At 34.0% G+C, this 15,323-nt stretch overlaps 2 protein-coding genes across 3 annotated transcripts; one reads left to right on the plus strand and one right to left on the minus strand.

Moving 5' to 3' along the window:
• Positions 1–726: 726 nt before the first annotated feature.
• On the plus strand, positions 727–11,037 carry LOC146955071 (1-acyl-sn-glycerol-3-phosphate acyltransferase 2-like). The gene is made up of 11 exons (XM_085719907.1): positions 727–913; positions 1,008–1,130; positions 3,887–3,926; positions 4,079–4,152; positions 4,338–4,397; positions 6,459–6,536; positions 6,637–6,795; positions 7,935–8,060; positions 9,318–9,410; positions 9,939–10,025; positions 10,541–11,037. Exons 1-11 carry the CDS (start codon positions 833–835, stop codon positions 10,778–10,780), a joined length of 1,161 nt encoding a protein of 386 aa, XP_085576033.1. The 5' UTR covers positions 727–832; the 3' UTR covers positions 10,781–11,037.
• Positions 11,038–12,120: 1,083 nt separating this feature from the next.
• On the minus strand, positions 12,121–13,874 carry LOC146955072 (uncharacterized). 2 transcript variants are annotated; one of them, XM_085719912.1, is made up of 3 exons: positions 13,721–13,874; positions 13,474–13,641; positions 12,121–12,420 (listed from the first exon to the last, which is right to left on the minus strand). In XM_085719912.1, exons 2-3 carry the CDS (start codon positions 13,633–13,635, stop codon positions 12,334–12,336), a joined length of 249 nt encoding a protein of 82 aa, XP_085576038.1. In that variant the 5' UTR covers positions 13,636–13,641; positions 13,721–13,874; the 3' UTR covers positions 12,121–12,333. The 2 variants fall into 2 exon arrangements, with proteins under 2 accessions (XP_085576038.1, XP_085576041.1); XM_085719915.1 differs by having other exon boundaries at positions 13,474–13,644; positions 13,721–13,871.
• Positions 13,875–15,323: the final 1,449 nt, after the last annotated feature.

Below are 15,323 nucleotides of genomic sequence, written 5' to 3' on the forward strand. Positions count from 1 at the left end.
TATCTTGACTTTTAAAAAATTAAATTCTTCATTTTTCACCAATTTTCAATACAATATTTCTATTTTTATCATCTTAACGGTCACCATTATAATAAAAAAAAGGGTTATGCTAACAAGTGCTTTATGACACTTGTTAAGGAAACCCAAAAGTAGTATCTTAACTTTTAAAAAGTTAAATTCTTCATTTTTCACCATTTTTCAATACAATATTTCTATTTTTATCATCTTAACCCATGTCCGAAGGACACTCTTTAGCATTTCCCATAAAAAAAATCACTTTTTAAATTTATTGAGCAAGATACATATTTGGTTTATATTTATATATTATTCAATAAATCTATTTTTGTTTTGTTTACAATAATGATGTAATTTTTTTTTATTGAATAAAGTTTAGGTGGGTTCGGCTCCGGTCACCACCAGGGTCAGGGCACGCCTCCGGACCCAAAGGACACTTATAGAATTAAATAAAGTTTAGGCGGGTTCAGCTCCGGTCACCACCAGGGTCAGGGCACGCCTCTGGGCCCAAATGACACTTATAGAGGTACTTACAGATCACCCATCAACAATGCCCTCACATCGGCAGAAGGAATCGAACACAAAACCTTATGCAAGGAAGTGACTCGTTCCTTACCAACTGAGCCAACATGTGTTGGTATAATGATGTAATTTTTGTTTAATAGATTAAAATTGATAGATGTTATAAAAAAGAAAAATGATAGAAACTAGAAAGCATAGAAGACATCAACATATAAGTAACAAGACAGGATCATCCATCATCATCGACAACAAAGGAAAACATCTAGCAATTAGTAGTAAGTTAGTATAATTTAGTATGCCAATTTCACCAGCAGCTGTGATCATCCCATTGGGTATTCTCTTCTTCGCTTCTGGTCTCATCGTTAACCTCATTCAGGTCAGTTTTTTCTCTTTTCATTTTACCGAAACCATCATTATAAAAATTCATTTTTTAGATTCAGATTTGATGTGATTATTATTGTGTGTTTCAGGCAACATGCTTTGTGATTTTGAGACCCTTTTCAAAGAATTTGTACAGACGGATCAACAGGATGGTGGCAGAACTCCTTTGGCTCGAGCTTGTTTGGATTTTTGATTGGTGGGCTGGTGTCAAGGTTTTTTTTTTATTATTTCATTTCATTCTCTCTTATATTTCATTTTCATTTTTTACTGTACTGTAGTTCTAGCTTAGTGTGGATTGCATTGAAGCACTATGAAACACTCATATGTCAACACAATTTAATGTAATCACATGTGCTGTTGTCATGTTGGTGTCTGAGATGTGTCCACGCCAGACACCACTTCAATCAGAAGTTTACCACTTCAATCAGAAGTGTCAGTGCCACATATATGAATCATTGTTTCACATGTGCTGTTGTCATGTTGGTGTCTAACACATGTTTGTGTCAGACACCAGACACCACTTCAATCAGAAGTGTACCACTTCAATCAAAAGTGTCAGTGCTACATATGTGAATCATTGTTGTGAAATGATATTTGAAAAACCATTTTTAAACAACTTTTGTGACAACTTTCTCCCTCTCTCATATTCTCATTGTACTTTTTTCTCTCTCTTCTTTTTTCTCACTCTATTGTTATTGTCCAATGAGAAGAGAGGAAAAAGGTTGTCACAAAAAGTTGTTTAAAATTGGTAGTCAAAATATCATTCCTCATCATTGTTTACTTCTTTTCAACTTTGTTTCTATTTGTTATACATAGTGTGTGACATAGTATTTCTACTTTTTTTTTATTGGTGTTAAACCTCTGGTTCCCGGAGAAGGGCTCTTAGTAATCCAGAGTTGAGCCGTGAGGTAAGTTTAGCCTGACCAATAATTGTTCCACCCATGAATCAAACTCGAGTTATCCCAAACGATTCCTCCTTTCGTGGAACTACTAACCACTTGAGCTCAATCATTTGGTTAACATAGTATTTCTACTTTGCTCATTAGTTATGTTTCCTTGCTATCAATGTGTATTGAAAAATTAGTGATCTTTGGGCTTTGATCTTCAGCTCTACCTTCTTCGTTTGAGGATGGTGGGATTTTAATGGATTTAACTAATGCGTGTTAGGAATCACACATTGGCTAAGATGAGAGTTGAACATAAGTTTATAAGCGGGGGCAGTCGTCACCTTACAAGACGGTTTTGTTATGATGAGTTAGGCCAAGGCCGGCCCAATCAAATTGGACGCCTTGTACAAATATTAAAAATGGACCCCTAATAAAAAAAGCGTAATTTTTTTAAAATGAGTTATTCTCTATTTAAATGTAAATATCATCAATAACATACTAAATAATCCTCCTTTATTTAAACAATATAAAGATTATACTATCAATGCAGTTTTTAAAAAAAAAAAAAATTAAAGCAAGACCCTTTGGATAAAATCGATTTTGCTTACCCAAGATCAAAAGATCATCAGGTTCAAAGTCTTGTAAAAACAATTTAAAACTTTTTAGGATAGTTTTCCAATCATTTGAATTTCAATTTTTTTGTTGGATCAAATTTGAGTTTATTTCACTCGAAATGTTAATTTTTGCAACGATATGTGATTTATATAACGAAAAAATAGCATAATAATAAGTGTGTATCATACTTGATTCATAGTTCTGGTGTACTGTGCAATTGTTTAACCACTCATGGTTGTTCTGTGCAGTGATATGTTAAAAATGGATACCGTAAATTATTCACAAAATTAACATTCCTTTAATTAAAAATTATGACAAACGTGTAGACCATTATGATCAACGATTTTCTAGAGTTATTTGGGCTAACACTTTTGTGACTAATAATGGGCTTGACATGAATATCTACAACTCCATTTGTTGGTTTGTTTGTTTGTTTCTCTAAAGTTACGAGGCACTCACGTGTTGAGGCCCTGTGCTGTGGGCCTTGCTGCACCTGCACAGGGCAGACCCTGGCCTAACCAAAATTTTAAGATGTGCTTGTGTGACGTGACTACTTAGAACGGGCTATAGGTTATAGTTCCGACTGAATTCAATGAAATGATATGTGGAAATCTAGGCAGTTATGTTTTCCCTAAAATTTTAGTAGAACTCAATGTCGTCAAATTTCCGCCATGGCGTTATAGTATGGCTGATTTTGTTCGCTATATGTCTTAAAACCTATTATATCCGCCATAGGCCACAACACCATGTTTATGTGGTGGATTTTTTTGCTGGCTGCCATAATCTACCATTCGCCATTGATAACATTGGTAGGGAAATGAAGTCACTTGGTCCTGTTGTTTCTGGTGCTCAAAAGTCAGTCAAATGTCAAATTTGATGTTTGAATTGTATGATCTCAACTTCATCCAATTGTAAAAAGGATGTTCTAGGTTTTTCCTTTATCAATTTGAGGAATATATCTGAGGAGAGGGATGAAGCATGCTATTTTTTATGATTATAGCAGCAACAATGCCCAAAATTATAAATTATGAACATTTCGTTGGTTTAAAGTAGTCTTGGCTGAAGGCAATTATGCTTTTTTCTAACTGTGCGACTCGATTGGTAAAAAAAAAATACCTTGCGACTAAAAGACAATTGGAAAGATTAGGACTTTGTACTATAAACAGATGGTAATTGTTTAGGTGGTTGGTAGCTATGACAATATAAATTGAAAGGAAATTCTATGCATTTAATATATCTTCTGTTGTTTAGTACGTTTGATAGCCCTGCCTTATGCGTTATGATGACGTCCAATCTTTTTAAATTTTAACTATGAATCATGATGCAATGCGGAATATCTGATGTTACCTAAGAAGGAATATTAATCTTTTGAAAGTACGGTTATATATGAATTCGATCCAATTCAATAGTATTTATTGTTCCATTTGGATTAATCAAAGATTTCATTGGACATATTTTTGCTGCAGATCCAAGTATTCACAGATCCCGAAACCTTTCGTTTCATGGGTAAGTCTCTTGTGCTATGCATTTTGTCCTAGTTTTTTCCCCTCTTCTTTGTGCTTTGCTTATGTGCTTGTGTTTTGGAAAGGGTAAAAGGGAGTATTCTTGGGGCCATTTTTCTTCACCTAAGTAATATGATTATGTCTAGAATTTTCCAGGTACGGAGCATGCCCTTGTCATATCCAATCACAGAAGTGACATCGATTGGCTTGTTGGATGGATTTTAGCTCAGGTGATTATCTTATGTAGTATGAGCCTTCTCACATCTTTAATGCAAGCAAACAAATACACTTATAGCTTATTTCATTTGATATTCTGGTATCAAACTAGGACAAAAGGAACTTATACATCTGTGTATTTGTCATCTGATTTGTGGTTCAACTACTCTTGATTATCCAACATTATTGTGTTCAACAGCGTTCAGGATGCCTTGGTAGCACGCTTGCTGTGATGAAGAAATCATCTAAGTTTCTGCCGGTACGTTTCATATGATTTGAATTTTTGAAAAGAAAAGATAGAACAGTGTTTGTTATTCAGCAATGATGGTTTAAATCGATCAATTATGGGTTTCAGACATAATATAAACTGATATGTATGATTAAGAAATTCAGGGATGTGTATTCATGGATTGCTAATTATTGAAACAATTCATGGATTGTTAATTGATGGGATGGTCTATTGGCTAATTAGAGTTATCATGTGAAACAGCATTCTCTTACTCGGTTTTTTATTTTTTATTTTTTTTTATTTTTTGCATTCACTGTTTATGCTTAATATATTTTCGAACATATGGTCGAGTCCATTAACTGAGCACTAAAACACAAAACTGTCAACTTGCGTTGGCCTTGTGGTTATTTGGTTATTGTGGTTATGTGCTCTGATTTTTGTAAATAAATGAGTATTTCTGTATATTATACTTATTCTTACACGTTGCTTAATTAAAAATGTAACACCATCAACACTATTATATTACACTTTATTTCCTGTACCTGAAACTCCAATTATAAGCTTCTCTAATATTATTTTCAACCTAGTGCACTGCTCATAGTCACATAATACGCGGTTCGCTTCGGTACGCGGTACGGGTTCGGGTTCGCGGTACGCGACATTAGAAGAATTCGGTGCGTCCGGGGGTATAGAGCTTCGGTACGCGTCGGTTCGTAATACTAGTAAAAATATAAAGTATTTTTTAAAGATAGAAATATAGTGTAGCAGAAGGATAAAATTACCTTAAGGATAAATGGATAAATGGCTAACTGACTTGGCCTACTGATGCTAAACTAAAGGATAAACAGGAAGTAAATGGCTAACTGACTTGGTTAGAGAAATTCTTGAAACAAAAGTATAAGTGTTTTGGTTGTGGATAGAGGAGGAATCATGAGAAGCAGGAAAGGATAAATGGCTAGTTGCTGCTATTGTACAAAAGCCTACTGATGCTAAACTAAAAGAATAAATGGCTAACTGACTTGGCCTAAACCTTCTATACACCGATTTAAATTTACTTTCTTAGATTGAGATGAGACTTGATCACTAAAACTCCAAAAAACAATCACACATAAGAAGCATTAACACTAGATCACATTCGACTAATTCACTCCACACCAGACCGAAATTTGCAGATTAAACTTCAGGCTCCATTGTTTACTATAAAAGACTTTGAAGACAATGTGTTGATTGGAGAAATTCTTGAAACAAAAGTATAAGAATTTTGATTGTGGATAGAGGAGGAATCATGAGGTGTGCCCTTGTTGGATGGAATTTGGTGCAGTTGGCTAAAAACATGCGGTGGTCTGGCAGATTTTAGTGAATGGTTGTGTTAAACATGTGGTGAGACTAATATTTGAAGTCCCACATCGGAGATTTTGAAAACAAATGAGAGGACCACTGGCTATAAATACATAGAGTAGACAGTAGAAGTGAATGTACTAACAATGAGTATTACTCATGTGGGTCCAGTGTTCCACTAATATTAGAGTGTTGAGCACTTTCCAATGCAGTATTAATATATTATATTTATTGTAGTTGTTTTCTCTGTATTGAGCTTTCTTGTTTTGCTCAAAACATTTGAATTTAAGGCAGTCAAATTTTTTCCTAACAGCTGGTACTTCTGGTTCGCTCAGTTAGACGAATTTTTGTACGAATTTGTCCGAACCAGTACGCTAAAGTACCGTGAACCGGTTCGTGCGAACTGGTTCGCGGTTCCCAGTAAAACCGGCGAATTATGTGACTATGGTACTGCTATTACTGAGTGAAACTTACCCACTTGGAAGTAACAAACATTATAAGTTTTTCTATCACCTCAATCATGTTACCTCAATCATGTTAATTTCTGCTTGTATACTTGTCACAAGTAAAATATCAAAAACTTGGTTTTCTGCTTATTATTTAATGTTGTTTAAGAGTCCCACATCGAATAAGAGATGGCCTGACAATATGTTTATAAGTGGGGGCCATCCTCACTTCCAAAGTCGGTTTTGTGGGGCTGTTTTAGGCCCAACCACAGTTTCTAAGATCTATCTTCTAAGTTCCAATATGCAGGTCATTGGGTGGTCAATGTGGTTTTCTGAATATCTTTTCTTGGAGAGAAATTGGGCCAAAGATGAAAGGACATTAAAGGTATGGACTATGGGTTACTCGAACATAATTCATATGTATGCTGAATGCTCACAAGAGATTCATATTTGTACATGTTATATTAATATTAATGTATGTGCAGTCAGGCCTACAGCAACTGAGGGATTTCCCTCTTCCCTTTTGGCTAGCTCTCTTTGTAGAAGGAACTCGCTTTACACAGGCCAAACTATTAGCCGCTCAGGAATATGCAACCTCGACTGGATTGCCTGTTCCTAGAAACGTTTTGATTCCAAGAACTAAGGTGAAATTTTAAATAATCTCTTTATCTTTTCTTTGTTTGTCTTTTTCCTTCCCCTGCTTTTCTTCCACTTTTTGAATTTTAAGCTATTCTACGTGAATTTTAAGCTATTAGCACGTTCTTGGCAGGTTTTTTCTATTCTATGAAATTATATTACTGTGTTACTCCCTGTAATTAGGATTATACCCTCTATTGGAGAGAAAATAACCCAAGTCCTACATTGGATAAAGCTTAGGAGTTGGAAATCCTCAGATTACAACCTTGTTTTATGGGATTGAATTAGGTCCAAAAGTATCATAGCTCTAAATCTTAGACGGTATTAGAGCTTATCTTAGACCATCGTTAGCCTGCTCATACCTTAGACCATTGTCGGTTTCGTGGGGTTGAGTTAGCATAAAAAACTAAGAATATCAATTTTGATTTGTCAATACACTCGTGGTAGTTAAAATCACGAGCCAGCGCGTAGCAACATACAATTCTGTGATCTTGGTACCCTTCCCCAATCCGTGTTACAATCTCCTGATTCACAATCTTGTGACCCTTCTTGATCCTGCGTATGATCTCGACTCAGTCTAACTTGAATGCACAGATAGTTTCTCACTTTGTTGATTCAGACTGGTGATTTTGTGGATAACAGTAACACCTCTGCCAACTCTATTCTAGGTGAATATGGACATTATATCACTGATTTATGCAGCATTTTTGGACCTTCAAAATTTTGATTTTCATGTCACCTGTAAGCAGACATGAGTTACTTAAATTCCCCATCCTACTCTAGTTCATCTATGTGGAATATGCTTTGACAGTTTTTTTATCAATTGGGAAGATACTTTATCCTCCTCAAAGCGTACTTTAACTCTTTTCCATCCTAAAATTACTTGTTTTTGTTTGCTTCAGCATGTAATTACAACCGATTTTGATTTGAGTTTCCAATTTACCCCCCAATAAATTTGAAAATATTTATTGACTCTGTGTATATGTTTTGCTTCCTTACTCTGGCTGTTTTATTCTACCAAGTTTACATGAGCAACACAGTGTATCTTACTTATATAACCTATACATAGTCCAAGCCATTACAGTTGGTTTCCTTGTTCTTTTCTGTTATTTGCTTTGAAAAGTTTACTGAATTGTGTTGCTTTCAGGGGTTTGTTTCTGCAGTAAGTCATATGCGCTCATTTGTTCCAGCCATTTATGACGTAACAGTGGCAATTCCCAAGAGTTCACCCCCTCCTACAATGCTAAGACTCTTCACAGGGCAATCTTCAGTGGTGAGTTTTTTTTTTTAATAAAAAAACTGCATCTACAGTCTTCAGTTTTTTCTTGACCACATAGTATACAAAATGAAAATTTACTTCTTTTCTCTGTCGATCAGTTATATGTTTTGAGTCGATTGACTTTTGCTTGCTGAATCTGTTGATGTGTGGGGAATTTAACTGAAGAAATTAATTTTGACGTGCTGACAAATAGGAATTACGAGCAAATAGTACTCTCGATTTATGAATTCTCCCGTGTACTAGTGAATGTATCTCATTGTGAACTGAGGTGGAAGGCCCAGTTTGAATTAGCTTCTTATTCATGGAAATTTCTCAACTTAGCTAAGTATTTGATTCCTAACTTACAATAGGTGTTTATGGAGAAGTTAGATGAGAAAGCTTCAAAAAAAGTTTAGGCTTGATAAGTTAATTTCAACTTACCGAAAGCTAATAATTAGAAAACTAATTGTAAGACTATTTCACTTTTTTCTTTTCCGTTAAGTATTTGTGGAAGATTTTATCCAAACTAACTCTAAGTGCACCTGTTTTGGGGAAAGGGAAGTCATGAAAAAAGGACATCAAAATTCAAAAGTGTAATGCAAGTGGATAGTTTTGATTTTCTTTTTTGTTTTTCTAATTGTATATTTATATGCTATTTCCCTAATAATTTATTCTAAATATGCAGTATAGAATTTAATTTACAGCTTCATTTCTTGATTTTCTTTTCTTTTCTACCATTTTTTTGGCATGGTCATATGGGACAACAGCAGATACTTTTAGAAAAATGAATCAAATAGAAGATTGTCTGATTGAAACAAGCAAAAAATGATCAAAGAAAAACTACAGAAGAAATTATTAAGAAACTCCTTTTCTTTTTTGGTTTTTGATATAGTCCAATAGGGTTGATTGATCCAGATGAGTCTTGGTTGTTTTGAAACTTTTTGTGTGATACATGATCATCTTGTTCGACATGTAAATTTGTTATCCTGAAGATTTAAATAGGCTTATTGGGGGACTTTATAGGAACTGTTGTTATTTGTGGGAAAAGAAGAGATGTGACTTGGCAATTTGGTGCATGTTTTTACTTTGAGAATGATGGAGCTTTTTAGGAGCATTGTTTTCTATATAGCTACTTGGAATCTTTGCAAGAGGATTTCTTGCCTTTCTTACATTTTTAAGAACTATTTTTCTTTTCGGTCAAAAAAAAAAAAAAGAACTATTTTTCTTTATAAAATGTCATGTTTGATAAAACATGTACTATCTGAATCCTAGGTTCATGTGCATATTAAGCGGCATTTGATGAAGGATTTGCCTGAAGCAGAGGAAGCTGTTGCTCAATGGTGTCGAGACATATTTGTGGCTAAGGTTTGTACCAATTGAACCTTTCTATTAATGGTTTTTTTTTTTTTTTTTTTTTTTTGTGGTTATTTACACAAACCAATAAAACCGATAAATTTTGTTACTTTTGATGACACTATGTCTTTTTTCTTTGATACCCTTTACTTGTATTATCTAATTTCACTTATTTCTTTGCAATAAATACTTAGAGTATTATTGACAAAACAATAGTCAGTGTTTCACTAAACTTTGAAAACCACAAGTAAATAGGAAAAAAATTTCCCTACAAAAGTGACATGTTAAAAGGAACGGAAGGAGTATTATCTTTGCTCTCCTTTTTTCTCACAGGGTACCTGTGTCTCGGTTATTTTGATTCAATCATCATAGTTTTTATTAAGAACTAATTTGACACACTTCTTTGCACACCATGTAACGTCTATTTGCAAGAATGCCTTCGTTGATTTTGTCACATCTATGTCTATAAATTCTTGAGTTTCAATTGTTTTACAACTTTGCTCTTCTTTTCTCTCTCCCTTATTTCCTCGGGCACACCAGGATGCTTTGTTAGACAAACATACTGCTGATGACAAATTCAGTGATCACGAGCCACGGGATCTCGGTCGACCAATAAAGTCTCTTCTGGTAAGATATTTCCTCTCAATACATCTAATTTCGCTATGTCCATTTCGATTAGCGAGCTATTCTCTAATGTAGTACACTACTTAAGGTTCACTAGTTACAGCTTATAAAAATAGTGATTTTGATATACATTAATTTGAAAATTAGAAATTATTGTGTTTGTATAGCATAAATAAAATCGCTGATTTTAATAAGAAAAATAAGCTACCAAAAATGATTTTCAATATAAGCTACTCAAAACAGCTTCTCATTTAATGCAGTTTTTTATTTTAGATTCTTATTTCTTCAAAAATCTGTAACAAACCAATGAAAACATTTAAAAGCGGTTAACGCAATTTTTTTTAAATTGATTTTTTGACTAAAAACTTGTAACAAGCACATGTATATTGGTTATTAGGGCCGAAGTCTGGATTACTAGGGCCTGATCCCATAAGAACCGGTCGGGTTAACGCCAAAATAACACATAAGTATTGATTATTTGCATGATTATTGATCAACTTCATGTTGGGAACAAACAGGTTGTCATAACATGGATTTGTGTCGTCGTTGCGGGGACTGTTAAGTTGCTTCAATGGTCTTCACTACTCTCCTCTTGGAAGGGTGTTGCATTTTCAGTATTTAGTTTGGCAATTGTCACCGCACTCATGCAATTCTTGATTAAGTTCTCACAATCTGAGCGTTCAAACCCTGCCATGGTATCCCCTTCAAAGTCCAAAAGTAGAGAAGAATTGCAGGGTAGTGATGACAAACAAGAGTAGATCACACACATTTTAATTTGTATTTATGTGTGGATCCTCTTGGTTATGAAATTCCAACACCTATGTATGCAATCTTGTATTATTATGCACAATTATCCATTCATTATTTTCAAACTAGGGTTAATTTGTATATACGCTATAGGATTTTTTTTTTGAAGGATATACGCTATAAGATAGGATGGCGTACAAAAATCTTTGCATTATTCTTGTGGGCACTTAAACATTAGAATGTTAATTTTGTGGTTATCTTAGGCTCATCTTCAAAATGTCTTTTATTATGCACGATATTCTCTGCTTTTGTATTATGTTCATGAGAAAAAATAGGTCTATGAACAAGAACCAATTCCCAATCTTTATTCGTCCACGAATTCCATAGCTCCACCATGCTCGAATAAGGATGGGAGGGATCACAATCACTATTTGAAAGTTGGACATCCAACTGAGAATCACAATGAATAAGGACCTTACAAAGACCTTTATCCCAACCAATCTTAAGAGCCATGATCAATCCTCAAAACACCGCCATCAATATTAGCCGAAATCCAGTTATGTAGATTATGGGCAAAGAAGTTTTGTGGCAAGATACCTAAAAACAACTCCCAAATCTGCACCACCTTCTCACAATCCCTGGTTACAAATTGCATAGCTCTAGAATCATTAGTAGAAAGGCCATTTTTAAGAGTCTTGCACAAATATTTCTCCCACTCCCATTGCAAAATTGTATAATTTTCATGCAGGGACCTTTCAATAGATTATAAGCAGACGAGTAATAAACTTAACATAAGAGGTGAGTTTCCAAATTAAGTTATCTTCCCCACCCTCATCTCTAGGAGGCATTACATTACTGATTTCACATAGCAACCATCCAGGTACATCCTCCATCAAGAACATCGCATCCCAACTTCCATCAATTAAAACAAAGTCTTTAAGACACTTATATAGAATGAGCTCTGGAATTGGTTGTAAGGCATGATCTTCAATGATATGGCCAAACGTTTGTAACAAAGTTCATCCTGGGAATAATACCACTAGCGGTGTCGGATACCGACGCGTGTCCGACAATGGGACACACCTAATCCGAAGAACACATGTGTTTCATAGGTCCATATTATGGCTTGATTAATATGCGATGAGTGGTATTTGTCTTGGTGTTTATCTTACGTTTTATTAATGCTATTCTTGTCAATTATAGATTGAAACGAACTATAAACTGATCTTTGAGACAAATTGGTTTGTTGGCAAAGATTATGAAACATAAATTTTGAAAAATGAATTTAGATCTCATTTCATTCTCAAACGCTAGCTCAAAGAATGAGAATGTTCAAACACATACATCCAATAGTAAAAGAAAAACACTCGCCTGCCTGAAATTCCATTACAACTTCATCAAGTTTCACCTACTAGGGGAGATGAATTATACAACTTTATCAATAACAGTAGAGGAAAACTATCATCTGAAAAACATAACCTACCAAAGGAATTTTACTTCTAAGCAAAATAAAATAAAAACTTTGTTAAACAGTTTCTCTGCATTTATTTAAATTCCAACATAACTAATCTCGCAGAGTTGTCTGAAGAGGCAGAGAACTTTCAACTCCATCAGAGTTCTTCTCCGTAACAGCCTTAGACAAACCAAACATCTGAAATTGACAAAAGAAACATTAACACAAAATCAGGAGATGGAAAACAATTAATAAATTATCAATTTAATCCTAAATTATCCAATTTAGTCATTAAATTATATTTTATATAACAATAAGTCTCTAAAGTATATAAAATCCGTCACTTCGTAACTATAACAATTGACATATTTTCTAGGAATATGCAACTCAACTAATTTGAACTAAGCGATAAAGAGTCAGAGGTCCTGGATTCAAACGAGACGAATAACTAAATATTAATCTATCGACTAGTAACTACCGATAGGGGTGTTCAAAACCGAACCAACCCAATAGAAAAACCGCAAACCAAACCAATCCAAACCGAAACCGCAAAAAACCGCACTTGGTTCGGATGAATTCGGATGACTTTTGCACTGAACCGCGCGGTTTGGTTTGGTTTGCGGTTTGCATCTCAGCAACCGAACCAAACCAAACCAAACCGCAAGAATAATGAATATTACTTAAATATGTACTAGCCCAATTACATAGCTCAAGAATAATCTATTTTGATTCGATTTTTCCATTGTTGCACCATCAGGTTCGATTCTAATTCATTTCCATCTTTTTCAATTCATTTCCAGTGATGAATTTGTTTCCTTTACTTCCCAATAATTTATTTCATGCTTATGTTTCTTCTTAACTTTACCTATTTTGATATAAGTTTTACCTAATATTTTATCATATAAACAACGAAATAAAATGTCCTATGTTTATTTTGTAACAAGTTGGCAATATTAGAGTTAATGTAATATTTTTTTTATCGCGATAAACCACACAAACCGAACCAATCCAAACCGCATTGGTTTGATTTGGTTTGGTTTGGATGACTTTTTAAAAATCAACCGAACCAAACCAAACCGCATGCTTTTTTATCTCGCGGTTTGGATGACTTTTTTGCTCAAAACCGAACCAAACCGCACCGCGAACACCCCTAACTACCGATATATGTCATTCAAAACAAAATATTGACATATTTTCATATAATTTAATTATCTATAGAGAAAGTAATGATACAAAAAACATATACCTTACCTTCTTAATTGTTTTCTGAAAGCAAGTTTTGTGTTCATCCATAGAAGCATGAATAAACTCATCAATGTGATCTTTCAAATCTTCAATGAAAGTGGCTTCTTCATTCTTCTTCTTTCTACACGAAGTTGGTTTTTGATCAGCTTGGCTTTTCTGTGTATCCATAGCTACCTACTGAGAATACTCCAAAACTAAAAATCACTTAAAAAAAAAAGGAGTTTCAAATAAGTTTTTAATAGAAATCACAAACCTTTCTCGAGGACTCTTGGAAGTAGTAAAAGGGGTTTGATTGCGTGGAGAGAAAGATAAGAAAGATATTCGAACTATAAAAATAAAAATCAACGAATTTATAAAAATAAAAATCAACGAATTTAAGTGTCTATCTGGAAGGTTCTAATTGAAAAATGGGTCTTATTGTTTTGAAGATTGCTTTTATGCTCCTTCAATGTCTCTCTAGCCCTTCAAAATTCCGTTTTTGCCCCTGTATACCGGTTCAAGAGATATGCCCATAAACTCGGATAGCGGCCTGGGCCGTCCTGGAATGGGATAAAAATAAATTAGATGGACTGGACTAATCGTTTGGGAGTTAATCTCCCTTTCGGTGTGTTTTGGGAGTTATCTTTCGAAGGGATCATTTTATATGTGAAACAATTGGTTATACTTTAATTTATTCTTCAGCCCTCAACTGTAATCTTCTCTAAAACTTTGTGATTTTTGGTGATTCTTTCATTTCTTATCAGCCTCCTCAATTATTCGCGCGCCCTGCTTATGGATTCTGAAATCCAAAAAACTGGCGGTTTGAAACGTATTGTATGCTTCCAAAATGCAGTAGGGTGTTCGAAAAGAGAATAGGGCACTCACACGAATTTAAAAAGCCTAATTAGCCGATTGTGTTAGTTGAATTGATTCACGGCTTCTTTGTAATCAAAATAATTTCTCATTTAAGGACTTGATATATTACTTTTAGATTGATATTCTTGTCAAAAAACTATAACCAATGGACAAAAACTCTAAAAAGTGATTATTTTAAAAAAAAAGTTACCAACGAACAAGGAGCTTGCTATGGGAACATAAAAGAAGGAATGTAGTTTATTTTATTGAGATTGAATGACACAATTTCAAAGAAAAGGATAATCAGTTATTTGACCAAAAACAAGAGTAATCGATTAATGTCATATACCTAATCGATTACTTTGACAACAAAGTGATCTAATCAGTTAATATCATAAATCTAATAGATTGTTTAGACAAGTAAATGATGTAATCAATTAATATAACCTCCATTTTGCATTGGGAAGCTTGCACTCTTCACATCAACACAACCACTATCACTCCCATTACTTTTTCCGCAAGGTTCAACTTCATATTCTATCTGCAAGGGTAGTTTTGTAACTTTTCTTTAATTAAATAAAACAAAAACAAAAAACCCTTTCATCAAAAATCAAAATGCAATTTCCTAAAAAAATCAGAACACAATATCGTTGCCAACGACATATAGTACAATACCTCTAAACAAATACACATCGCAGTCAATCACTTCACATATGCAATACACAACTTTAACCCTTAATATCTTTAATTATCTATGGTAAAAAATTATAAAAATTTAATATCTTAAAAATATTGATCGAAACAAATCGAACAACATTCATCTTTAATGACTATCCACTAACAATGTAAAAACATTTTACTCATACATCTAACTATATCAAACCATATATTACAATGCGAGCGCACAACATATGTATATATTATTTTGAGATTTCACTTACCTTGCAATCATGGTTCATACTCATTCCTTTAGACTTATCTGATATCTTCAAAGTATCAGTGACATCAAAAATATAAATCTT

Source organism: Medicago sativa, chromosome 1, assembly GCF_051527215.1.
Source record: "Medicago sativa cultivar Bolivia chromosome 1, Bolivia_mono, whole genome shotgun sequence".
In the NCBI taxonomy this organism is placed as follows: Eukaryota; Viridiplantae; Streptophyta; class Magnoliopsida; order Fabales; family Fabaceae; genus Medicago; species Medicago sativa.